Here is a 26,115-nt window from a genome sequence, read left to right on the forward strand (position 1 = left end):
AAAGCCGACCTGCCGGGACATCCGTCTCCTCCAACACAAAGGAAACGGGGAGCACGAACGACCAGGACAAAATACCTAGTCCTTGCTTGTTTCCACACCCTAACACACACGCGACGAGAAGCTACAGGGATTCAATCAATGGATGATGCAATGTAGGAGCAGTAACAAACAAATCACAGGTATTCACCACCCACCACCACCAGAAACAAAATTCTCTTCTCAGGGTACAACAGCACCCAGTCAACAATACCTGTGAAAAAAAAACAGTAGTAATAATAACCCCAGACAGTTTCCCTTCCCATAATGCAAGTAAACACACACAACAACACATGTGGCAAACACAACCATCATCATCATCTTCCTAATAATGAACCTACGGCAACATCTTTACACGCGCTTTTCTTTCCTCCCCCTGCCCGCCCCCTTTTATGTTACAAAGGCCACCGCCATGGAGCTCCTCAGCTCCTGAACCCGAAGTTGGACCACCTCCTCCCGGCCTCCTTCTTCGCCCGCTGTGAGTTGGTGCCGAACAGGTTCTCCAGCGATTTCTGCTTCCGGTTCCGGGACCGCCCCGCCTCCTTCAGGAGCTCCGCCAGCCGCTTCTTCTCGTCCTCCACGTCGGGGTTCGCTGTGCCCAGCTTCTCCTCCCTCACCTTCAGGACGTGCTCCAGGATCTCAATGGCATCCTCCACTCTGAACATTATGATCAGATATACAGAATAGTTGTTATCAAGCAACAAGACTGGACCATCTAATACACACAAGGAACATGTAATTAATATTATGCTATTTTTTAGATGTACTATAAGATCCAGCACAACAACAAACAGGCGTAGCAATGCCTGACATACTGTGACCATGTGCAGATGTCTAAGTTGGTTCGGAAAGTATGCATAAATGGCCATAGGTCTATCCTGAATATAGATCAGATTTTGCTACTTCTGTAACTACACAGAAGTTGGGTAAACAACATGTGGGGGCAACCTTGATGATGGACCACTACAAATAAATTATGACATCACATGGCCGGAACGATCACCTGGTAAGCAATTCATCAAGCCATATACACTACGTACTAGTTGTTACCAATTCAAATCAAGCAATCTTACACGAGACAACCTAAAAAAGAAGACCACCCCACCAACCACCCACACACCCACAAACACACGAAACCCACATATGTTCAGCAATCATCAGAATTACAAATGGAACCCAACAAGTTCACCTCCTCAGATAGCATAAAAAAACTCATGGGCACAGCTTACTACAGTTGTAAATGGTGAGGCACAGATACCATTATGAGCATATCAAGAACACATAGGGGTCCTAAATGCGTGGATACTTACACCATAAATATATACTATCAAACATGTAATTGCACTGCCAAGATATGAGTATGACTGAATTCTGAATAGAATGATCAAAGGTTGCAAAAGAACCCGGATTGTGTTATTGACACATACCTTCCCATGGCATCATAGATTGCCGCAAGGTTGCTGTATACACCAAGAGTATCTGGATGCGTAGCGCCACACTCCTGCTCCAGAACTGTCCTTGCCTCTTCAAACAACTGTGCAGCCTCATCTATCTTGAACAGTTGCACGCAAGCTAGCCCCATCTGGTTCAACAGCACACCGAAAAATGCCGACTTCCTTTCACCGCTGGCCCTCAACTTGCCAACCGCACTCTCGAATGAGTTCCTGGAATCTGCATACCTCCCTATCATGTAGTACAGAACACCCATCTGTGCCTCAATGCCAGCAACAGTGCTCCACTGGCCTGGTGAGTCCTCTAGCAGCTTAAGTGCTCTTTGAAGAAGCTTTAGGGCCTCATCGAGATCGCCAAGTGCCTCATAGATGGCAGCAATCTCCATCAAGCCTCCGGCAATCTCATCAGGGGCAGCACCAGGCGCGGGCTTGGCATAGACACGCAGGGCATTCTCACAGTAGGATTTGGACTCACGGAGCCTGCCTGTGCGGTGGTAGAGGTCAGCAAGGCGGACATAGACTGATGCAACCGTAGGATGGTCATCGCCACGAGCTGATTTGAGAACAGTCAACGCCTTCTGGTAGGAGAAGACGGCCTCATCGAAGCGAGCAAGGGCTAGATAGGTGTTGCCTATCGAGACATCAATTGTGGCCACCTCGATATCACGCCCGTTGGCAACCATGGTCATTGAGGCAAGCACGAGGTGCTCAAGAGCACCGTCGTAGTCACCCTTGGCATCAAGGATGAGGGCCATCAGGCGTCGGTCCGAGGCCTCCTCGAGCGATGCCGGAGCGCTGTGCTCCCGGTGGATCTCGAGGGCCTTGCGGCAGAGCTTCTCTGCATCGTCGAATTGCAGAGCTTGCACATGTGCTTCCGCCAAGTACCTGCGCATTGACGAAAAGAAACACGGGAATCCATCAGTAGTCATGTCTTGCCTCCCCTCTAGATTCCTTTGGTGTTTCTGCATTCAAGTACTAAGTTTTAACGCCAATTCTGTCGAGATCCGCAGTTTTCTTTTAACGACTAACGACCAGTGAGAAGGGGAGAAAAAAAATCTCTTCTTTGGCTTTGGCGAGTCTGGAGGTTAAGTAAAATATGGCGCCTTTTTTGGGAGAGATGAGATCTAGATCGAGAAGCAGCAGAGGGATTGATGATCACCTGCAGGTCTCGGCGACGCGGGGATCGCGGTCGCCGAGCGCGGCCATCTGGATCTCGAGCCCCTTGCCGTAGCAGGCGATGGACTCGTCCATGCGGCCGAGCATGGCGTGCGTGTCGCCGAGCTGCATCCAGCCGGAGAAGGCGGCGAGGGACCACTCCTCGCCCCTCTGGTCGGCCTCGGGCTGAGGCTGCTGCTGGTGGTTCTCGCCGGCCGCCTCGCCCTCGCCCTCGGCGGGCGGTGGTGGCGGCGTGACGACGGCGACGGCGCGCTCGAGGACGGGGATCGCGTCGGCGTGGCGGCCCAGGCCGCAGTGGATGGCGGCTGCGACGTGGAGGCTCATGGCGAGCTCGAGCTCGGAGCCCTCCCCGCGGCGCTCGAGCGCCCGGGCGGCGCGCTCGGCGAACTCGAGCGCGCGCGCGGCGCCGCCGCCCTCCCCGGAGACCATGGCGTCGCGCGCCTGCTTGAGGAGGAAGGGCCCCAGATCCGGGTTGTCGAGCGACTCGTCCGCCTCGGCCGGCGCGGCGGGCGGCTTCCTGGGCTTGGCGCGCGAGGAGGTGGACGGGGACGGCGACGGCGGCGCCCTCCGCGGCAGTGGCGACGAGAGGCGGCGCGGCGGCGGGGCCGCCGCCGGGGGCGAGTTGTCGCTGGCGGCGAGGCCCGGCATGGCGGGCGGAGTTGGTGGCGAGGTGGAGGTAGCTTAGCTAGGTGTTGGGGAGGAGTCGGTCTGGGTGTGGGTGGCTCGCGCTAGCGTTGGCGACGACGGGAGCTCGATACCATTCGGGGAAGGGCAGGAAGAGCGGTGGCTGCCCCTTGCCGTTGCTTGCTTGCAAGGGAAGACTAGCAGATGTCCCTGCAGGCCAGAGGGCAGAGGGTAGATGCTAGAGCTGCTGCCGGCTGCAGCTGCGCGGGCTCCGACGAGTGATGAGATTGAGGTCATTTTGCTATTGGCTTTGGAGCTGAACTCCAGCAATTCTAAACAATTTTATTGTTAAACAGTCTAACTTTAAAATTTTATGGAGTTTCAAAACTCTAGAGCTATAGTTCAAATAGATTTAAAATTTTGGAGATTTTTTTCAGCTCTGGAACCAAATCTAGACGTAGAGTTCAGATGAAATTACCCACCAATACCACCCGTTAAAAAAATAGTTGTTTTCTTTTCTCCGGGCGACCTCCAACTTCGTGACTCCCTCCTTCCTGCTGCTGCCTCCCTCCCCGGCCGCCGTCACCACCTGCCACCGCCGCCCCCTTCCTCCTTCTGCCGAACGCTGGCCCCCTTCCTTCCCTGGCTTCCGCCACCATCCTCCTCACCCATGCTTCCTCCCCGGTCCCTCCCTTTCTTTCCCCCCCCCTCCCCGCACCGTACTGCGTCTTCAATTCTTGCCTCGTCCTCGTCGACGGCGGTGCCACGGCGGGGGCAACAGCGGCAGTGTGGCACGGGTGGCGTCAAGGCGCCGCCTCCCCCGAGCGCGCCTCCCTCCGCCATCACCTGCCGCTCCGGAGCCCACAACTCCCATCTAGAGCTAGCTCCAGCTGAAGTTTTGGAGTGAAGCCGCTCCTAGCAGAAGAATTGGAGCTATACCAAACATTATCTTCCATCACAGGATGAGTCGTGTCTGTCGTGATGGCAACGGCCGGATTGCCTGGCGTCATAATGACTGGACTGCCCTTAAATCAATACTACTCCTACTCCTATAGTAGGGTCGTTAGCGTGCTTTACTTAATTATTATTTGTGACGAACGAAAGGTGCGGTTAAGCTGCCATTAATGGCTATGGTTGTGAAACGTCGAGCCTGACAGTGCCAATGCTAGGCAACGCAATGAAGATGCTGCTCTCTCGTACTTGATGTAGGTATGCATCGCGCACATGGTCACTCGGATGACAAGCGGGCCCTGCTGTTTGCAATTGTACTTGATGTAGGAGTATGCAACGGTAGGCGTATGGATGATTTGCTGGGTGTGTGTTGAGTCGAGCTGCCGTTTGTCTGCCTGGCGCTGCTGCCAGTATGATTGATGATGCAACTAGTACTCTAGTCAGTACAATTATTAGCACCAGCAGCATTCATAATCATCATTCTGTCGAAAATGTATGTAGCTTAATTCGATTCTTGCGTTGCTGAAAACAACAGGCACTGCCGGTTTAATTCGGATGATTCCATTTTTGACCGGCCGGGTGAGTGCGACGCTGTTGCCTTGTTACCCTCAAAGTCAAAGTCATCTATAGCTTGTCTCTACTAGTAGTGCGCAAGCTTCACGTTCAAAGTTTCCTTTCTTTTTTCGTTTCGTCAGAAGAGGCTTCTCACGGTGCTTGCTGCATTAGAACTAATGACGAACAGTATTATAACCTGATGAGATAATCGGGCATGCTCATCAGCTGACCCTCACACGTACAGCTAGCCTGGCAAATATAATCATATCGCCTACGATGATACTCGATCGGCATCATATCATTCGCGCCAATTATTATCGGCTGTCCACGGAGATGAATAAGACGACGCGCAAAAATGATCTGCAGATCGGCTGGTACATAATTATTCTTCGGAACGTATATTATCGTGCTGGCAGTTGGTTAATTATCCGACTTGACTACTTGAGTTAGATCAAAAGAGAGAAGAGACCACGGAAGAACAATGTAATCTCTACGTTGCATAGGTTGGATATGATCACTGTCACTACAGGAAAAACCTTAACTTCCGAAGGCTAAACCGTCGGAAGTTACTTAACTTCCGACGGTCTAGAACAAAGCCGTCAGAAGTTTGTTCGACGAATCTAAATCGTCGGAAATTTTGAACTTCCGACGGTCTAGAACAAAACCGTCGGAAGTTTATTAACTTCCGACGGCCGCGGGAAGTTGGCTGTTTTACCGCAGTGTGTGCCTCGCTATCTGCAGTGGTTTCATCAACGCACACAGGCGCACGACCTAACCACACCGCAGTATGCGTAGCAACTCCGGCAGCGTCCGCGCTAGGTCTCTCGCCTCCAGCGGGATGAACGATCTTCCTTCTCCTTCATGGCCTGGACTATTCGAGCACAATCGGACGATAACAGGCTCCTGAGTCCACTGTGCGGCCAGCCGAAACCCTTGAGGCAGGCCCAAGCTTCAGCCTCCTCTGCAGGCCGCGAGCGATGACGCCCACGCCTGCTTCTCCTGACTGCTGAACAGAGGAGCCTTGGTCTTTCTCCTTCCTTTGGATTCGACTCGACGCGCCTGCCTCGAGACTCGTGTGTTCCTGACTCCCAAAGCTAGCTAGGTTTAATGGGCCGCGTTTTTACCAATGGGCTCAATTAAGATGTCTATCTGGGCCCTCCATCCTCCAGTCCACTTTTTGGGCTGGGCCATTATTGATCGACGACGTGGTCTCCAGACCTCCGGCTCGTCGTCGTCGCCTCCGGCCGGCGAAATCAAACCACACCACACCACCAGAGACCAGAGTACCAACCAGGCTGCCCAAAATGCCGTCCCCGTCTCTCCTCCTCCTCCGCGCCCCTCCTCCATCGCCGCACCTCATCTCCCCCTGTCGCCGATGCCTCGACTCCCCCTCCCTCAGACCAACAACCCGCGCCAGTCGCCCCCACCCTCTGCGCCTGCCCCCCGCGGGGTCCCGCCGCGCCCCACGCGCCACCGCCCGCGTCGTGGAGGCGGGCGACGCCGGGGCCAGCGGCCTCATCCCTATCGCGCGCTGCTACGAGGGCCGCCTCGCGCGCCTCGAGCTCGCCGGCGCCGCGCGCCGGGAGCAGGCGGTCGCGGCAGCGGCAGCGGCCGACGGAGGGGCGGCGGCGGAGGCGCACCTCGCCGCCGGCGCCGAGTCCATGGTCGTCGAGGCGTTCCTCCCCGCGGCCGATGGGGGCGGGGCAAGCGCGTCGTCCACACGAGTGGTGAGTGGCCGCTGCGGCATTTTACACCGCACCCCCGGCCTTGTGTTTGCTCTAGCTAACCGAGATGGTTGTGGTTTAACAATGGAGTGAGCCTATCCACCTTTTATTGTGTGGAACCGTAGGAGGAGCCTACCGGTTTATTTGTGTTATCGAATAATTGCAGCAGCCTTGCGCCCTTGCATTTCTGTTTGATTGTCTGTCTTGTGCTGGATCATGAGTAAGTTTTGGCAATTTTGTAGATTTTGCAAGCCAAGGAAGTCAAAGGCAAGGCCAGTAAGATAAAGAGACAATTTGGGCCTGAGTTTTTCTCTGATAATGAAACTGATTCAGAGACTATGTTGGCTATGGCCTTTAAGCAAGTTGTAATGCAGCGGCTTTCAAACTTTCGGCTCGAGGTCTTCTCCCCAGGTTCAGAGAGAGACTTCCAAGACTTGGGCAGACCACGAAAGGTGCGAATTCACAAAGCTTGGGATATTTCGTTTTTTTCCCCTTAGCTTCCTTCTTGAAGAATGCTGATTCGTGAATGTACAACAGGTGTCTATGGACTTTAGTGTCATCTCATCAGATGAAAAACTTCTGCCTTCTCTTGCCGAAGCCATTTTCTCCTGTGTCATCCAGGATGCCAGCAACAATCAGCTCAGAGCCACAGGCGGGTTGTTTCAGAAGCAGCAGCTCAACTGCTCAATTGATTCCTCCGTTTGTATACACAAAATTTCTGAGGCAGAAATAGTGAGAAGTGCTAAGAGATGCCTGGAGAGTTTCGATCTAATGAAGTCTCCTCAGAATGTGCACAAAACAAAGAATGGATGGTGGCCAGCACCAAATTATGAAAGTTTGGTGAAGATCGGGGGTCCTGAGTTTGTCCTTTGGGCCAATGAGTACATTCCTACCTATAAACTGCAAATAAAAACCAGAGCATTTGAGAATACTAATCTTGAAGGCCGTTGTGAGTCAGAAAGTAATAGGTGGGAAGTTCTCTTGACCCGCTCCCAACTGGTACACTATTGTTCCCTCCCTTTTCCTTCATTGAACACATTCATTTTCTGGAAATAATAACAGAACCAAGCAAATGTGAAATTTGAACTTAGTCCATCATATGTCCTCTAACTTGTTTCTGTTCATTTCTACCACTTGTAGGCGGAACTAGGGAACGTTATAGACATGTACTTCGAAGATCAATTCACCCTACCAGGCAAAGCTTTCCATCCTCACTGGAATTCAGATCCATCAAAGATTAAAAAGAACAATGTATGCTGATACTATCCAGGTCAAAGTTTACTCGCATTCAATATATATTTATCAAACTCTGTTCATTGACAAATTTTTGTTTTACGCAGGGCTATTTGAACAACATTTTTAGTTTCATGGCTGGTAGCTGTATTATTCTTTTTGTCGCCATCTTTGCTCAGTTATGCTGGCCTCGATCTCTTGGAGACAAAAGGCTATTCAAGGGAATTTCAAATGTATCATCATCTCAGGGCTATTGTTCTGATGTCAACTCTCTTGATAGCAGTGAGGTACTTATATAGTCCTTGTGAATCTGCCATTTGTCCAAGGGAGTTTAATGCTCAGTTCTTAGTGATGGATTCCTTTTTGTAATACCCCATTACCATTTCACATAACATCGATTTGAACTAATTACCTGAAGTAAAGTCCTCATGCCATTTTAGCTAGTTTAATTTTTCACTTATACGTACTTATAGCGACTAACAAAGAAAAACTAACTGTGCCGCCCTCTGTTAGTACTTGGAAATATTCTGATAGGCTGCATTTCATCTGTTATAATTAATAGCTGCTCCTTCAAATTCTGTAGTTTCAGGATGCAATCCTTTGACCTCTCTTCTTTATTCAAAGATTAACCAAGCTTTCAAGACAAACTGGTTGTGTGTAAGACTGGAATACTCAATTAACGTGCCCACCTGCATAACTGGATCATAGCATAACTACTCTTTCAGCCATTCTATCAGTTTGTTATGTATGCTTCATATCTTGTATGATTTACTTCTCTTCTCAGATACAAGCTTATTGCACATCTCTTATTAAGAAAATGAAAGACTCATATGGCTGCCCTGGTGATGTAATGGTTGATGCACATATTGGAGCTTGGGTTGGAGAACTGCCTGATTGCTTCAAGGGAATCGATAGTGAGGATAATGCTGCATCTGACAGTGTTCAGCACTCCGACACTTTTATCCAAGAAAATCAAGCCCAATTGGTGCCAATTAATACTAAGATGTCTGATTTGGAACAAAATGACAGAACTCAGGAAACTCTGCAGAATATTGCTAGTTTTCAGGTACCATGTATGTCTTATAAAATGGAGTTATCTTTGTAGTAGATGTCTTTTTTGTCATGGTAATGTATATGCTAACTCAAATTTCTTTCTGCGATCGCCTCTGTTTATAATAAATTGCCTTTTCCTTGGGATAGTTGGGAACTTGGAAATGCCATAACCTTTCCATAAACATATTGGCTATCACATGATATTTCACGACATACCTGCTAAAGTAGAACACAATTTTTGTAGCCATTTAGTAGTACCTTTTTTACCATGTATTGTTCTTTGGTTATTTCCCATCAGAAAGAGACTAAATTTTCCCTATCTTTTGTTGGTATTACATCAGTTGTTCAAACCTTTTATACTATGGTTTTGTCAAAACCTTTTTTTCTTTTCTTTACGTTATGATAGTGGAGTAAGAATATATAATGGTACAGATTTGGTCTTCCTTGAAACAAGTCTACATGTGGGGTCTGCTGAATTTTCCGCTAAGCTGTGCTTGAGGCATCCAGTACTAGTTTTGTGAATTATATGGTAGCCAAAAAAAAAATCTCTTGAGGTAATCAGCTCACACTTGCAACCTATTGGTTGATTCACTTATTCGTAGGTGGTCATGTCAGAAGAACGTAAAGTAGTGGGATTTCAGCCAACTAACCGCCCAGCTGTGAACCATTGGTCAATAAACCCACTAGCTACACTTCTGTATCAGGGGCGGATGCTTTCTCCAGGTACTTTAATGGAACAATGGCCCTTCGTTCTTATATGTACAAACACTGAGTATTAATTGTATCTAATACTTTAAAATGGATATTTTCAGGTATTCTGGAACCAAAGCTTAAAATTTCTCGTCCATCTAAGGCTGTCCCAATTGAATTGTTGATGTCGGTAAATCAAGATTCCTTTTTTGCTTTGGCCAGGCCCATTCAAGACCCATGACAGCAGAGGTGCTATATCACTTTTTTTCCCTCTACTTGCTTCATATCAAGTTGTTTCTTTTCCTGAATATGATTTATATTAATCACCATTACTACCTAGTTATGCAAAAGCTTGTGGTTGCCAACTTTCTCATATTGAGGCATTTACAGTTTTACACAAATGACACCATGTCATATTCTGATTTGCTCCTTTTGGTCAAATATGTGCCTATTGCATGTATGTTAACACAGAGTGAAAGTTTTAGTTGCTCTGGTGATGCAATGGTTGATACAAATATCGGAGCTTGGGTTGGAGAGCTGCATGACTGCTTCATGGGCATCAATAGCATGGATAGTGCTGCTTCTGATGATGTTCAACATCTGGATGGTTATATCCTAGAAAATCAACTGCAGTTTGTGCCCACTAGCTTTCAGAAGGGTTGTTTGGAACAAAATTATACAACTCAGGAAACCCTGCAGAATATTGCTAGTTTTCAGGTATGTTTGTCTGGCTTAAGTTCTAAGGGGGATTTCTCTTGTAGCATAAGAAGATGTTCTGTACCTTCTATTATGAACTTGCGTTTTTATTTTTTCAGAAAAAGAAATTGCACAAAACCCATCTTATGGTCGAATGAAGGTGCTGTTGCCGATTGCCCCTCCGCCATGCATATTCCGGCTCCTCGGCAAGGTGCTGGATCGTTCGGCTATGTTGGCTGGCACTGCAGATTGATCATCCATCCTCCCCACTGCCGTTCCAAGTCACCAAGCCCAGCAGAAAATTGGTCTGTTGCCTCGTTGAGAAGCACGCGAGGACACCATCTCCATAGCCAAGCTTCGCTCAAATGTGTTGGGGGTTTAGTGCACCACTGCGAATTGAAGTGGGGGTTTAGGACACCTCTACCCCCATGATGTAGATGTTCGCAAGGAAGCCAGCGTAGACAGACAGGTAGAAGGCCTGAACGGCGTGCTTAAAGTTCAGTGGTATTAGGATATTCAAACCCATTTCTACTTATGAAGCTTAAAGTGTTACTGACATACTGTATCTGTCCTCAAGTGTCAAGTACTAAAGTTATTGTATTCGATCAGAATAGAATGAGTGTTGATTTTTTACGGAATTACAACCCTCGCCTATGAGGGAACTTAACCTGATTCTGATATTTGTGCCATGTTGAATCCCAATTCCAAAGCATGTGATAAATTCAAAAAATGTTCCATAATCCATCTCTCCTATTGAACACCAACTGGATACGTACTACACTAAAGAAAAATGCAATCTTTAATTTGTTTAGGGATCTATCTATAGAACTTAAATTCACAGTAATGTTTATTAGATATAGATTTCTCCAATCGAATTCATTATTGCATCATCTGTGATAATTTGGTTCATTCTCTCTGTCTGGTGGACGGCGTCCCGGTACAAGTATTTACTGGGATCTGTACAAGTTTTTCGGGCTCTGCATGTTTGCCCTACTTCAATTGTCCCTGTTCCACAGCGGCCTCTTGATGTCTCTGTCAGCCCTGTAGAGCGAAAGATTCATGAAGTCGGTCCCAACCTGTTGCACTCTTCTTAATTTTCTCCCCAAAAGAACGAACATCTCTGAATTATATAGCAAAACATACCGAAGTTATTGGGTTCTGTTGTTGCTTTGGTTATGATTGTGTAAACATCGATGAAGGCAGCTCTGGTATCCGGTTCATTCTTCAGTATCTGCACAAGTTTGAGTAGCTTCTCGTTGAATGAAGCTGCTAGCAAATTCATGTTTCCATGGCATTTGTCTGGACCTGTGCCTAGCAAAGTTCTGACAATAGGTAAGCACCCAATTGGAGGCAGTCCAACGAAGATGAATCTCCTTCCTCCAAGTTTTCTCATGACCTGAAAACGGTAAGGGTTCGGTCTCAGCTATCGCTGTGCTGACTTACAAGATAGACCAGTCTCTGGTTTGCAGGTACATACCTGGGTATAGTTAGCAACGTGTGCTATCAGTTGATCCTCGTAGTGCAGCTGGCTATCTTGTGCTGACTGGTTTGAGGGGAGATAGTGAAACAGCAGGTCAGTTGTTCCTGCGCTTATGAAGAAGGTAGCCTTCCTCACAAGCTGCTCTGCTCGTCTTGGTCCGGCTAAACTTTTTTCTCTTGTAACGCAATAGGTATTGTATTTGATTGGAAAATGAAAGTACATTCTACCATGCATGTCAAAAAAAAAATACAAGTAGTTAGTACTAAACTAAATCAAATGCATACCTCCAACAGCCAAAATTAGGTTGGAAGAGGCTGATCTACATACCGATCTCTTTGCAGTGGCGTCGTCGTATCCGGAGCCTGCTGATGCAAAGCTCACACCTGTCATGAGCTGCCCCGGTTTCAACTTGGGGTCATGGAAGCCTGGGATGCTCCTCCCTATGCCGAGCTTCCCCGCTGCAAACCCACAAGAACCGTTAACAGCTTGCTACACAATGCTGATTGCTCATCTTGTGAGCAAAACATGAACACTCAGATCTGTACGAGTGTGCATTGCATACCAAGGGTGTCAGTGACGAGGCGGCCATTGCTGAAGCGGCCGGTGGGCTTGCCTCCGTAGAAGCTCACGCCGTACGGTAGGAAGTTGGCCTTGGCTGCCGTCTGCAGCCGGTTGTTGTTCCCTGGATCCAGCGTCGCGTCCCCAAACACCAGCATGGTCGTCCGCCGGCCGGTGGCGGTCACCGTCGTAGGAGCCGTTGGCGCGGGTGCATCATCGTCCTGGTGGTGGTCCGGCGGGCGTGGTGCCCAAGGCTGCGCCCCGGTGGAGCATATGACGAGGAATGCCACTGCAATCAACCGCCACCCTCCTCATGTTAGATTCTGTTAAGAACAGGCGAGAGATAGAAACAGAGGAGTGGTTTTGTACAGTGAACTGCTTTTTCCATTGATATATGGTTCCTATATATAATCTATAGGGTGAGTTTGCACAAATTTCAAACATCTAAATTGGAATTTTTCTACTTCTGTTCAGACAAGGTAAAAACTAATTTTGCTACTGCTATTTGGGACACTTATCTACTGCTGTCTAAAAGCTTCTACAACCATCTATATAGCTTGCTGCCTAAGAACTTAGTAGCTAAGATATCTAAGCAAAATACATCTGACCCTACTGGTTAAAACAAAACATACGGATTATCTCACAATTCTCCCCCTAATCCTTATATTTCTATCTAATGAGTCTGGACCATTCCAATCCTTAATCTTAGCTCTTGGAATTTGACTCGCCCAAGTGTTTTGGTGAGGATGTCAGTGAATTGGTCCGCGGTGGGGATATATGTGGTGCTAATTCTTCCATCATCCAAGCAACCCCTGATGAAGTGATTGCGGAGCTCGATGTGCTTGCTGCGCCCATGGAAGACGGGGTTCCTGGCCAGTGCCAAGGCAGACTTGCTGTCCACCTTAAGCTCTACTGTCTGAGCTTCCTCTTCGGTGAGTTTGCTTAACAGCTGAGCCAACCAAATGGCCTGAGTGGCGGCCGTGGTGGCAGCAACATACTCTGCTTCACATGAAGAGAGTGCCACCACACGTTGCTTGATGGATTGCCAGCTGATCAAGCAATTGCCAAGGAAGAAGAGAGTACCATTGGTGCTCTCCCTTGTGTCGATATCGCCAACGAGGTCGCTGTCACTGTAGCCGACCAACCGTGCTACTCCTGTCCGTCGCTTATAGCACAGACCAAAGTTGAGAGTGCCAGCGACATAGCGTAGGATTCTTTTCACTGCCTGCAAGTGCTCTTCTGTTGGGTGCTCCATGAATCGACTCACGAACCCAACGGCAAAGGCCAAGTCTGGTCGTGTGTGGACAAGGTAACGAAGGCTACCAACTAGCCGTCGATAGTGTGTTGCATCCACCTCCGATGCAGTGCTCTTGCGGCTGAGCTTGAGCCGCTCCTCCATTGGCATTTGGACTGCATTGCAGCCTGCCATCGCGGCCAGCTCCAATATGCTCTCAGCGTAGTGAGCTTGGCGCAGGGTGATGGCATCATCATCTTGGTGCACCTCAATGCCCAAGTAAAGGGAGAGGAGGCCGAGGTCACTCATCTGGAACAACATCTTCATCTCAGTTTTGAACGCTTCAATCCCTTCTGACGAAGCACCAGTGACGATGAGGTCGTCCACGTACACGCCAACAAGCAGAACAGAACTGCTGTCACCACGACGGTACATAGCGTGCTCATGTTTGCTTTGGTGGAAGCCAATTCTCTTCAAGGTCGCGTCCAGCTTCTCGTTCCATGCCCGAGGTGCTTACCGCAGCCCATAGAATGCCTTGCGCAGCCGCAACACCTTGTGTTCTTGGCCGAGAACAACGAACCCGGGTGGCTGGCAGACATAGACTTCCTCTTTTAGATTCTCTAGCAACACCAAGGAGTGCATGAGCATTGCACTCGTCGAGGTAAATGGGTTTCTTGCTGATTGAATAGAGGAAAGGGATGTAAGCTGCGCCATAAGTAGCGCTGGCTCATCCACCTGCTCAGCCCGGGCAAGGTTGGCCTGCGCATGACGTGGCTGGCGGCAGTCCTTCGCCCAATGCCCAAGTTTGCCGCAGTTGCGACACCTGTCCCGATCATCTCTACCATCAAGTTGTCGGTTGTTTTTCTTGCGCGGCCTACGTTGCCGCTGCCGGTTGCTGCCACCGCCACCTTGTTGAGGCGGCCTGTTGCTGGTCTCACCACTGCCCTTCTCCTTCATCCGAGCGAACTACTGCTCCTCAGTGAAGTAGAGTTTGCCGCCGGACAGCAGCGGTTGCTCTAGTGCAAATGCAGCATCGCTGCGCTTGTCGATGGCCTTGAGCCTGCCCGTCACTTCCTCCACCGAGAGTGTCGTGTATCGAGCCGAGCTTCGATTGTCAGCGCAATCTGAGAGTACTTGGGCGGCACGACGCGCAGCAAGTTTTCCACTACTCGCTGCTCATCAACGGGTTCACCATAGATGGCGAGGGAGCTCATCAGGCCGGAGAGGCGTAGTGCAAAATCATCCACCACCTCATCCTCCTTGAAGCCGAGCAGCTCCCACTCACGGCGCATCTTCTGCAACGTCGACTTGCTGACGCGATCGTCGCTAACGTGGAGGGAGCGGATGGCAGCCCATGCCTCCTTCGCTATTTTCTTTATTGCCAGAGGCCGAAACATCTCTGGTGGCACAACGCTGAGCAGCGCTTCAAGTGCCATACGGTCCTCTTGGTAGTCGACATCGTTTTCTTCAACAGCTTCCCACAGACCACATGTCTGGAGCTTCACCTTCATCACCAAGCTCCACTCCTCATAGTTGCCTTTAGTCAGCAACGGGAAAGATGTGTTGCTGACCTCCTTGATCACCTGCACCTCACGGATTCTTCCACCGCGACGAGTTGCTGATGGAGATCGCCGGCGATAGGTGCGAGGCTGATCCTCATCACCTCGAGCATCTCAACCGGTTGCAGACATGATTCCTACTCTAACAAGGCTCTGATACCAATTGTTAGATTCTCAGAACAGGAGAGAGGCAGAAATGAGAGGAGTGGTTTTATGCAGTGAGGCTGCTTTTTCCATTGATATATGGTTCCTATATATAGTCTATAGGGTCAGTTTGCACAAGTTCCAAACATCCAAATTGGAATTTTCCTGCTACTGTTTAGACAAGGCAAAAACCAATTTTGCTACTGCTGCTTGGGATAACTATCTACTGCTGTCTAAAAGCTTCTACAGCCATCTATATAGCTTGCTGCCTAGAAAACTTAGTAGCTAAGATATCAAAGCAAAATATATCTAACCCTGCTGGTCAAAACAAAACACATGGATTATGTCACACCTCATCTATCACGGATGCTTTTAGCTCTGCTCTAGGATCTCTCTGCTCAAATTGAGTGTGATGCTTGGTGGTACGTGGTTGCCGAACTGCTGGTTCATGTCGAGGCTGCTTCGTGTGACATGACTGCCGCCTAAACCAAACATGAATGCCATCCGTGTGACTTCAAAATTTAATTTAAATTTAAATCACAGCGAAGAACCACTTGGCAGTGGCAAATCCTGATCGGTCGCAATAGTAAACGGGACTGGTTCAGACTTCTAAGTAGTACTACACTGTACTTTGCTGGACTAGCATTTTTTAAACGAAATAACTTGGAAGTTTGGAATGGTGTGATTTCATTTGGAAGCCAAATAAATGGTAAAAGAGAGATATATATCCAGCTAGTTTCAATTATTATTTCATCACAGGGCATCGCTGTAACGATCCTAGAAAATCAAATAAAAGTGCCCAAGGGGTTGGGGAAAAAACACCCTTGCTTGCAAAGCGCTAAAAAATGCCGCGGGGAAAAAGAACTCTCATCAAAACTTATTCTACCTAATCACTGGGGTAAAAGAAAAAAAATCAAGGAACTGAGCTAACTAGAAGCTCTCTAATGCTACACCTATACGCAAGAATCTGTAGGCTGCTCATCGCCATGCTGTGTAGACTGGTCGTCGCCGTGGCCACTGCCGCTGGACGCCTTTGCAAACCTGCCCTTCACTCGGTTTCGTGTGTCTGCTCGCACCTTCCGGGAGACGTACATGATCTGCTTGCCGAACCTGCAAATGCAATCGCAAAAAGATCGATCTCAATTGAAGGAGTACTAACAGCAAATCAATGGATGGATGAACTGAGTAGAGGATAATGGCCTGCATGCATACTTCCTGTTCTTCTTCTTGTCCTTGTACCTCTGCTTAGCCTCCTGCCTCTTCTCCTGCTGCTTGGTTCTTGCTTCCATGTCCTGGCCTGATGGTTGCTCCGGCGTCGACGACGCCAGCAGGGCCGCCTCCGCCTGATCCTGGTAGCCGCAGCCCGTCGACGGGCTGCTTACCACTGACGGGACCGGTGGCGGCTTCACCTCGAAGCCGAAGTGTCTACTCGGGAGCTCGTCCCGTGGCAGCATCGGCATGCCGCTGGCGTAGAACGTGCTGCCATCGACGACATTGCTGCTCGTGTTTGCGGTGGCCACTGATGAACTGAACTGCTGCTGATGATAAGCTGCATTGTTACTGGCCATAGATTCCAGAACAGCATCAGTCGACGCAATAATGGGTTCCGAACATGATGTGACTAACGGGTGATCATAACCCAACGGTGGCGATGCCTGTGACTGACAGTACCGAACAAATGTATGAGCAGTATGGTACCAGCAAATGTCAACGATTCATGCAACGTTTTATGCATAACTCTAGAATTTTGGAGCTATGTTATTTTGGGTTTACCAAATCTCTATTGGTCTAAACAGCTTTCTATTGCATTGTTTTACCATTCAAACTCCAAATTAAAACCTCCATGGATATGATCTAGCTTGAAGCTTATAAGTTAATTAATCATTCAAACTTTAAGTTCTCCATAAGAGATTGTTGCGCATACCTCGAAAGCGCCTTCTCTGCAACCCGTCAAATTGAAGGTTTTCGTCAAGCTGGAATCGTGCGCGATGAAGTTGAAGTCGTCGTCGAGTCCTGCGTCGTCGAGGTTGGGCCAGTCTTGTTGCATGAAGAGCTCATCGCCATCGCCATCGCCGGTCGGTAAGGCTGCTGCTGCTAATGATCCGATCATCTGACCTTCAGAGTTGATGCCTCGGCCGGTTTCGACGAGACTGCCTGATAGTAACTATGCATCAAACAGAAATGGAAAGACAAGTTCACGGGGGTCTATCTGTTGCCTAGAACTAGGCAGATGGAACCCGCAAGGGAAGGACAAAAAAACAAGAAAAAGAGAGATGAATCAGCATTGTTTTATTTCACCTTTGCCTTCGATCGATCATTTCGATTGAAACCAAGGTTTTTTGTTAGATCAAATACTATAGATAGATCGTCTATATACCTCACAAGTGTCACTGGTGACATTACCATCGCGCCAAGAGCTGCTGCTGCTGCTCGGCAAGTCCGGCAGCAGTTCGACGTTGACTAGGTCGGGGACCCACTCCGGGAGAGCCGGCGGCGGCGGCGACAAAGGCGGCGGCGGCGTGGCGGTGTCACAGTACAGGATGCGCGCGAGCTCCGCGGGGTCCGGGATCCCGGTGTAGGCGCGCGCGGCGCGCCTGGCGTGGCGCTCGGCGTCGCACCCGGCGCCGCGCGCGCACGGCGCGCAGAGCAAGGCCTGGTGGTCGTCGCATCGCGCGGCGGCGGGCGCGGCGTGGCAGCCGTCGCAGAGCGGGGCGCGCTCGTGGCCCCGCGCGGCGGCGTGCACGCGGACGTCGCAGGGCAGGCAGAGGCGCGCGCCGTGCTGGGCGCAGTGGAGGAGCGCGCGCAGCGTGGAGCAGCAGGCGCAGGGGACGTCGTCGCCGCGCATGCGTCGAGGCTGGCGTGGATCGTGCCTGTCGTCGCAGCACCACGGGTGATCGGTGGTTGGTGGCGGCCGATCGACCGTCGACCGGTGCGGTGCGAGGTGATCGACGACGGCGGCGGAGGCGGATCCATGCCATGGGCGGAGTATATATAGGAGCTAGCTAGCTCGGCGGCGCCATGGCCATGTGCCGGAAATAGAAAAAAGCTGCGGCGTATCCGGTCAAAAGCAAACGTGGGCAGTTCCACCGCCGAAATCGTAGGCGCCGCCGTTACCACATTAATTTGGATGGATGGATGGATCATATTCATTCATGCATCCCACCGATTCATGCAACGCGTGTCTGGTTGAGATGCAAATCTCTCGCTTTTTGTGTGCTTTTATCCAAACCGTAGACATTGGTTAGGCTGCTGCAACACATCAACGAGCTAGTGTGTCAGCTTTGTGAGGCAACAAATGGAGCAGCTCTGATAAAGGAAACACCATATAGATCGACATGTTCTTATTTTCAAAAAGATGGATATGTTGACTACTACAATACAAAGAAGGACGTTCTCGTGGTTCATAAGGCCTCCTGATTGTCATAGTTTGGTAGCTACGTACCATGACTCATGAGAGTACTTGTGTCATTGCAAATTTTATAGGAGCTTCAAAAAATTAGCTAAATCAGCACAAAGAGGTTTTAAAACTTTGTGCATCCCAAGGCAACCTCAGCAGTCGTCCATGTGTGGCTATCCACTTTGTTCATATCGAGGCAAATGCTTGTAACCGCTACCTGTGTCGCTTCGTAATGCATTACATTCGGTGAACCAAACACCATCTTAAGAGTAATCTCACACTTGCTGTTATGGAAAAATACCGCTGCTAAATTGCTTAAATCTTGCATCTAATAATAGGGAAAAACCAAAAAGAAAAGGGACAAGATGTGAGCAGCTGTAGGCCAATCAAGATGCGCCCTACCATCTTGCCCGGGGCCCACATGATCCCTACACTGGCACTGGCCTCCGTCGGCACAATGCCAACGTGCCCATTCCATTCCTTGCTGCTGCTGCTTTCGTGTTCTCGTGTGAAGCCACACGATTGTCGCATTCCGTGCGCTGGCAATCGTCGCACTTGTCACTACCCCTACTTAACGGTATAGTGATCGATCGAGCAGCTCAGCTCACCACCACCACACACGGGAAGATAACTGGTTGGCCATGCTGCCGACCTTCTCGCCGACGGCGAGCGCCTCGGCGACGCCTCCGCCGCGGCCGATACCAGGCAGCTACGGCCCGCCGGTGATCGGCGCGCTCCAGGACCGCCTCGACTACTTCTGGTTCCAGAGCCAGGACGAGTTCTTCCGCCGCCGCGCCGCCACGCACCGGAGCACCGTGTTCCGCACCAACATCCCGCCCACGTTCCCCTTCTTCGTCGGCATCGACCCGCGCGTGATCGCCGTCGTCGACGCCGCCGCCTTCACCGCGCTCTTCGACAACACCCTCGTCGACAAGCGCGACATCCTCATCGGCCCCTACAACCCCGGCGCCGGCTTCACCGGCGGCACCCGCGTCGGCGTCTACCTCGACACCGAGGAGCCCGAGCACGAGCGCGTCAAGAAGTTCGCCATGGCCCTCCTCCACCGCAGCGCCCAGACCTGGCCCACCGAGCTCCGCGCCGGCGTCGACGGCATGCTCGACGCCGTGGAGGCCGACCTCGCCAAGGCCACCGGCGACAAGCCCTCCGCCAACTACGTCGTCCCGCTGCAGCAATGCATCTTCCGCTTCCTCTGCAAGGCGCTCCTCGGCGCCGACCCCTCCGCCGACTGGTTGGTGGACAGGTTCGGGTTCACCATCCTCGACGTCTGGCTGGCCCTGCAGATCCTACCCACGCAGAAGATCGGCCTCATCCAGCCGCTGGAGGAGCTGCTCATCCACTCCTTCCCGCTGCCCTCCTTCGTGATCTGGCCGGGCTACTACCTGCTCTACCGCTTCGTGGAGAAGCACGGCGCCGAGGCCGTCGAGTTCGCGGCCAGGGAGCACGGCATCGGCAAGAAGGACGCCATCAACAACCTCCTCTTCGTGCTCGGCTTCAACGCCTTCGGCGGATTCTCGGTGTTCCTGCCGTTCCTGGTGGCCAAGATCGGCGAGGCCTCCGACCCGGCGGGGCTCCGGCCGCGGCTGCGGGAGGAGGTGCGGGCGGTGATGCGCGCCAGCGGCGACGCCGTGTTCGGGTTCAAGGCCGTCCGGGAGATGCCGCTGGTGCGGTCGACGGTGTACGAGATGCTCCGGATGCAGCCGCCGGTGCCGCTGCAGTTCGGCCGCGCGCGCAAGGACTTCGTGCTCCGCTCGCACGGCGGCGCCGCGTTCCAGGTGGCCAAGGGCGAGGTGCTGTGCGGGTACCAGCCGCTGGCGATGCGGGACCCGGAGGTGTTCGACCGCCCGGAGGAGTTCGTGCCGGAGCGCTTCCTCGGCGACGAGGGCCAGGCGCTGCTGCAGCACCTCTTCTGGTCCAACGGGCCGGAGACCACGCAGCCGGCGGCCGGGAACAAGCAGTGCGCCGCCAAGGAGGTGGTGGTGGACACGGCGTGCATGCTGGTGGCGGAGCTGTTCCGGCGGTACGACGACTTCGAGGTGGAGGGCACGTCCTTCACCAAGCTCGTCAAGAGGCAGCCGGCGCCGAGCTTGTCCCCCGCAGCCGCCGGAGCCAAGTGAGGATCGTCGACGAGTAGTATGTGTAGGCCCCGCCTTGTCAGTCTCTGTTCGATGTCGTCCCCGGCCGTTGAAAATAAGCACTTGTGCAATTGCAAAGTGGATACACGGACAGGGCACACCTGTATATTGAAGAACACTTGAAAGTTGCGAATTGAGCACACTTGGATTTTGGCTTATCTTTTTTTTTGGGAAACTTTCTCCTAATATTATTTGAGTCCTAAGGCCAGTATACGTGCTTGTATTTTTCGCTTATTTGCTCATTTACCGGTAAACGACGTGTCTATTGAAGTGATACGTCTATGCTGACTTCGTCAACATTCAAGATCTACTTTAGATGCTCATGCTCCTATGTGTTGATGTATGCGTTTATGTGAGCGTGTATAAAGTGTACGTAATTGTGTCATTTATGTTGACTTCATCAACCTTAAGATCTACTGGCCTAGTCTCCAACGGATGTTCATATGTTGATGTATGTGTCTGTCTCAATGTGCGCAAAGTGCAAGTATCATGCTCCTAGAAGCACTTGAAATTTTTGTAGTTTTCATGGCTTTATACATCTGATAGATTCATATTACTATGGAAATACTTTTCAACAAATCTTTTTATGTTTCTAAACTAAACATTTTGAAAGTTACATACATTAAAAAATTAGACATAAAATGGTCATCTACAAAAGAGTATTTACCAGCCGAGTTTTGAAAGATCCCGGATTGGCAGGGGAGAGCGGAGGCAAGGAACACGAGGCGAGAAAGAGCAAAAGGAGTAACAGTCCAGCAGCTGATTGGGTTGTGTCCGTCGCTTGCGATTGGCAATGTCAAGAGGAGAGGGACGCATCATGCATGGACAGTAGTGACTCGTGTTCGGCCCCGTTTCAAGACGCGGGAATCCTCTGTTGCATATCCATCTGTAAACAAAGTTCAAGTTCATTTCTTCAAAAGGGAAGGTTCAAATTCATTTCTTCAAAAAACATTGAACTGATGTTGGAGTGTGGACTGAGCAGCTAGCTTAGCTAATCCATCCAAATTCCAGCCTAAGCTCAGGCTCGGACAGGGCATGTGTGCGTGCGACAAATGTTCACTGTATTGCTGCTCCTGCCTGCTGCGAGGGGTCCATTGCAGCAGCACTATATAGCCATACTGCCATAGCCATCAGAAAAATATCTTGCAAAACTGTGATGGAATCAAGATGCAAGGTCCAGATTCATCAGGGACGATAGCATGCTCTATCATCTTCAGTCATGGGCAAGGTACACGTGTGACTATTGAGTAAAAAACAGTCCCCGACATGCAAGGCCTAAGACCAGACCCCTAGCCCCTAGGGACAAGGAAAATCAAGAAGACAAGAACCACAAGTAAATGGGCATGAATGAGATCAAGAATGAGCCACGGAGTCTCCCTCCACCCGGTTATGCAGAGAAATATCTCCCTCAACAATCCAATTCCCATCTCACCGAAAGGAGAATGAAATCCAATTCCTAAATGAATGGAGCCATGGAGTTTCACTGTGCCGGAGGCCAAAGAGCTCAAAGAGTCGAAAGACACTGCGGTGGCGCCGTGCCAGCAAAACTGAGCTGAAAGAGTTCCAAAAATAAAGAGCCCAAAGAATAGTGCCACTACAAGACTATATTCTGAATACGACAATGAAAATGATGCAATAGGATTTTTTGAAAAAAATAAATAATACTTCTAAGCAAGGAAGACAGTGTGTGGAAGGGCAAGACTTGGAATTAGCACGTTTCGCATGCAATATATGACAAGGGAAAATAGCTATCAACCTCAAGCCAGGCAGGAACTGAATCCTAAAAATCCTTGCAGCCGTTGTAACCATGCATGGCCCATACTTGTTCACTACTCAACTCTAGGGTGACAAGAAAAAGAACAGATAAAAAGCATGGTATGCGTAACATGACCACATCTTCAATTGAAAGAAAAGTCATTAAAAACAAACATGGGGCAAACCACACAGTTGAAAGCTGCATGCATGGAAGTCCCCCATTTCTGTAATCATGACTTTAGCTAATCAATCAAACACAAGAAGACAGCAATTCAACCAAATACACTCAGCAGAGAATTAATCATCAACAAAAAGGTAATGCTAAAGGAGCACAGCAGGAGCTGAAATTGACCAGAGCTCAAAACTTCAAATAGCCAAAATTAAATGAATAATGCTCCCACAAGTTGCTAATACACACATAGACCCTGGTCCTAGCCAAGTTGTTAGGCTGGAATATAACAAGAACGGTATGACTGGAAGTGTACAGACCAAGCTTCCTAAATGCAATCTTTACAATTCTGTACTATGAAGTCAGGTGGCAGATCAAGAATCAAAGGTTCAACACCAAAGTGATCAACAATTACACACCATACAATTTCATAGCTTCAAAACAAGAACTCGCTAATTCAGCAACCATGTGGGCATGCAACAGAACAATCAGATGCAGATACGATTACTATCTTTAACTAATGGGGTCAAAACTTCAACCCGTACAAGAAAGAAAGTCACATAGCAGCTCCTTTAGATTCATGCCAAAACTAAACTCTTAGGGGCTCTTTTTGGGTAAAGCCACTAAAAATCAGTAATAAATGCTAGATTCCGCAACAAAATTCATAACAGGAGGTACAACTTTGCTATTATTGCATATGTTTCTTCTCACTAAGACGAAAAAAATCAGGGATTCTCCAAATAGAAAGTAAATGTACCTGCTTCTTGTCTTATAGGATGAAAACACCCAGTTGACAAATAGCTCAAGAAGTATCAACGAAAAGAAAGACATCACATCTTTCTTCAAGTCAAAAAGAAAAAAAATGGATAGTTTCCACAAGAAGGCAGACCTCGCTAAGCACCCATGGCAACCCTTTTGCCCCTCTTGGGCGTCGATGGTGCATTCTCTGTCAAGATCCTAGACAAAATATCTGCTTGCTTTGAGTACCCTTCAGATTTTAAGCTCTCCATCAAAGCATCGCAACCTTTCTGATTGACAACACCTCCTTTGTTCTTGATCTTGCAAAGCATGGAGTACGCAGGCAATGTCTTCTCCTCAGTGTACAGCGCCTCCAGAACTCTGTCGTAGGTCGAGAAGCTAACATCAAAGTCCCTGTCCAACGCGAAATCAGCCAGCTTCTGCGCCTCCATCACTCTGTCATTCTCACAAAGGCCAACCAGTAACTTATCTAGATCAGGCATACAGCCATTTTCAACCATCAGATTGACACGACCGATCCCCTCCTCCACATGTCCCCTCATGAAGAGAGCTTCAAGTATCTTATGCGCCATGTCCATGTTCTCAGTAACCCCCTTCTCGATCATACTCTTCATGACCCTACTTGCAGTCTGAACACGTCCATCATTGAAGAGCGCTTCCATGACAGACTTGAACAGAGCTGGGCTCGGCAGGTGACCCTGTTGCATCATGCCGTCCAATGCTGTCTTTGCATCTGTTGGCTCATTCTTCTTCAGGAAGCTATCAACTAGCAGCGTGTGTGATTCAGGGTCAGTTGGGACCTCACGGCGCGTCATAATGGCAAGAATCTCCTGAGCTGCCTCAGGCACACCTTCTTTTGCATGCCCACGGATAAGACTGTTGAATGCAGCCTTGTCATCCACACCTTTCTTCATCAGCTGCCTGAAGAATGTCGCGGCCTTGGTGGTGCTACCATTGTTGCACAGATACTCAATCACAGGGTTATATGCCGACGCTTCAAGCACAGGACTCTTTGGGCTCAGCAGTGTGCCCTTCTCCATCAGCTCATCTAGCACCTCAACAGCACTATCGCACTTCCCGCCTGCACAAAGGCTTTCCATCAACACTCCATACTGTCTTGGATCCACGAGAACATGCTTGAACTGTCCGCTCTTCCGGTGCACCTCCAACGCCCCATTCAAATCCCCAGCTCTGCACAGCGTCGTCACCAGCCTCATAAACACCGACTTGTCCTTAGGCGTGAGCCGCCGCTCTGCCATGTCATCCACTGCCTTCCGGGCCTCTGCCACCCTCTCCTGATCATCGCAAAGCCCTGGCATCAAAGCAGCAAACGTCTTCTCGCTCAACCTCAAACCCTTCTCACCCATCTCCGTGAACAACGCCACTGCCTCCTCAACCTTTTTGGCTTCAACGTACCCCTTAATCATGACATTGTATGAGACTGAGTTCCGTTCAATCCCCTCCCCGGTCATTTCATCAAACACCTTGCGTGCGCTCTCCAGATCACCTGCCCGCACCCAAGCATTGAGCAGGGTGTTATAAGTCGTGGCATCAGGAGTGACCCCATGAGCCTTCATGTCCCCAAACACCCTGACGGCGGTATCCATCTTCTTGCAGAGGCCGAACCCCCAGATCAATGTGTTGTAGGTAGACAAGTCCGGGGCGACACCCTCGGCGATCATGGCGTTGTAGATCCGCCTGGCCATGGCCTCGCGCCCGCGGCAGAGTATGGCCTTGAGGACGGCGTTGTAGGAGTGCGCGGTGCGGGGGATGCCGAGGTCGGGCATCATCCGGAACAGCTTGACGGCCTCCTGCGGGATGGCGGCCTTGCCGTAGGCCGCGATGAGCGCGGCGAGCGTGGCCTCGTCGGGCGCGATGGAGAAGGAGGGCATGGTGTCGAGGACGAGGCAGCGCGCGTGGTTGAGCATGCGGCGGGACGCGAGGGCCGGGACGAGGAGCGCGAAGGTGTCGCGCTCCGGGCGGAACCCGGCCCGGCGGTAGGCGAAGCGGAAGAACTGGAGCGCGAGGTCGGCGCGGCCCGCGGCGGCGGCGCCGGAGATGACGCCGTGGACGAGCGGCGCGTCGAGGGTGGGCGAGAGCAGGCGGATGGAGTTCTCGAGGCGCGTGGTCCACTGGCGGCGCCGGATCATGTGCAGGACCGTCTCGTGGAGGGGCTCCTCGCGGCGGGGCGGGTTGGCGGGCGCCGCCGCCGCCTCCGTCGAGGTTGCAGCGCCCTCCGGGGTCTCCGCCGGCGCCCCGGCGGCGGGGGCAGGGGAGGGGGTGTCGAGAGTGGAGGAGGCGCATAGCGTGCGGCGGGAAAGAGGGGCGGGCGCGAGGGGCTTGCGGGAGAGGAGCGGGAGGTGGAGGGGGTAAGCGAGGTGGCGGCGCGCCATGGCTGCTGCGGAGGTTTGCGGGGGTGCGGCGCGGGGACGAGACGAGGGTTTACGGCGGAATGGAGAGGAGAGAGTGGGGGGACGAAGTGCGTGTTTGGGCATCCGGCCCAGTAAAGAACGGACGGGCCCAGCATGGGGGCTTACGATTGTAGCCGATACGACAAAGCCCAGTCCCCTCAAAAAAAAAGAATGGTCCATGGTGAGGCCGGCCAATTGTTACTTCTGGCAGCGGTGGCTGGGGCTTTTGTTATCAGAAAACAAGGAGGAGCAGGAAACCTTCATCGTTTGGCTAGTTCACCGCATGCTGAAACTATTGCAGTTTTGC

General features: G+C 50.6%; 5 protein-coding genes and 1 pseudogene across 5 annotated transcripts; 2 read left to right on the forward strand and 4 right to left on the reverse strand.

Annotated features, from left to right (window-relative positions):
* Positions 1-151: 151 nt before the first annotated feature.
* Positions 152-3,554, reverse strand: LOC112901384 (protein KINESIN LIGHT CHAIN-RELATED 1). The gene is made up of 3 exons (XM_025970295.1): positions 2,647-3,554; positions 1,464-2,372; positions 152-693 (listed from the first exon to the last, which is right to left on the reverse strand). The coding sequence occupies exons 1-3, from the start codon at positions 3,309-3,311 to the stop codon at positions 459-461; spliced, it is 1,809 nt and encodes a 602-aa protein (XP_025826080.1). The 5' UTR covers positions 3,312-3,554; the 3' UTR covers positions 152-458.
* Positions 3,555-6,048: 2,494 nt separating this feature from the next.
* On the forward strand, positions 6,049-10,827 carry LOC112879091. The gene is made up of 10 exons (XM_025943428.1): positions 6,049-6,520; positions 6,760-6,969; positions 7,055-7,516; positions 7,658-7,768; positions 7,858-8,037; positions 8,535-8,816; positions 9,406-9,526; positions 9,616-9,742; positions 9,965-10,210; positions 10,309-10,827. The coding sequence occupies exons 1-8, from the start codon at positions 6,098-6,100 to the stop codon at positions 9,732-9,734; spliced, it is 1,908 nt and encodes a 635-aa protein (XP_025799213.1). The 5' UTR covers positions 6,049-6,097; the 3' UTR covers positions 9,735-9,742; positions 9,965-10,210; positions 10,309-10,827.
* Positions 10,828-11,039: 212 nt separating this feature from the next.
* On the reverse strand, positions 11,040-13,482 carry LOC112883454 (annotated as a pseudogene).
* A 2,415-nt stretch (positions 13,483-15,897) lies between these two features.
* On the reverse strand, positions 15,898-18,237 carry LOC112873929 (zinc finger protein CONSTANS-LIKE 10-like). The gene is made up of 4 exons (XM_025937037.1): positions 17,542-18,237; positions 17,089-17,328; positions 16,377-16,825; positions 15,898-16,274 (listed from the first exon to the last, which is right to left on the reverse strand). Exons 1-4 carry the CDS (start codon positions 18,007-18,009, stop codon positions 16,118-16,120), a joined length of 1,314 nt encoding a protein of 437 aa, XP_025792822.1. The 5' UTR covers positions 18,010-18,237; the 3' UTR covers positions 15,898-16,117.
* A 914-nt stretch (positions 18,238-19,151) lies between these two features.
* Positions 19,152-20,925, forward strand: LOC112877275 (probable inactive linolenate hydroperoxide lyase). The gene has a single exon (XM_025941522.1). It carries the CDS (start codon positions 19,203-19,205, stop codon positions 20,694-20,696), a length of 1,494 nt encoding a protein of 497 aa, XP_025797307.1. The 5' UTR covers positions 19,152-19,202; the 3' UTR covers positions 20,697-20,925.
* A 2,208-nt stretch (positions 20,926-23,133) lies between these two features.
* LOC112876885 (pentatricopeptide repeat-containing protein At2g37230) lies at positions 23,134-25,863 on the reverse strand. The gene has a single exon (XM_025941069.1). It carries the CDS (start codon positions 25,788-25,790, stop codon positions 23,532-23,534), a length of 2,259 nt encoding a protein of 752 aa, XP_025796854.1. The 5' UTR covers positions 25,791-25,863; the 3' UTR covers positions 23,134-23,531.
* Positions 25,864-26,115: the final 252 nt, after the last annotated feature.

Source organism: Panicum hallii, chromosome 1, assembly GCF_002211085.1.
Source record: "Panicum hallii strain FIL2 chromosome 1, PHallii_v3.1, whole genome shotgun sequence".
NCBI lineage: Eukaryota > Viridiplantae > Streptophyta > Magnoliopsida > Poales > Poaceae > Panicum > Panicum hallii.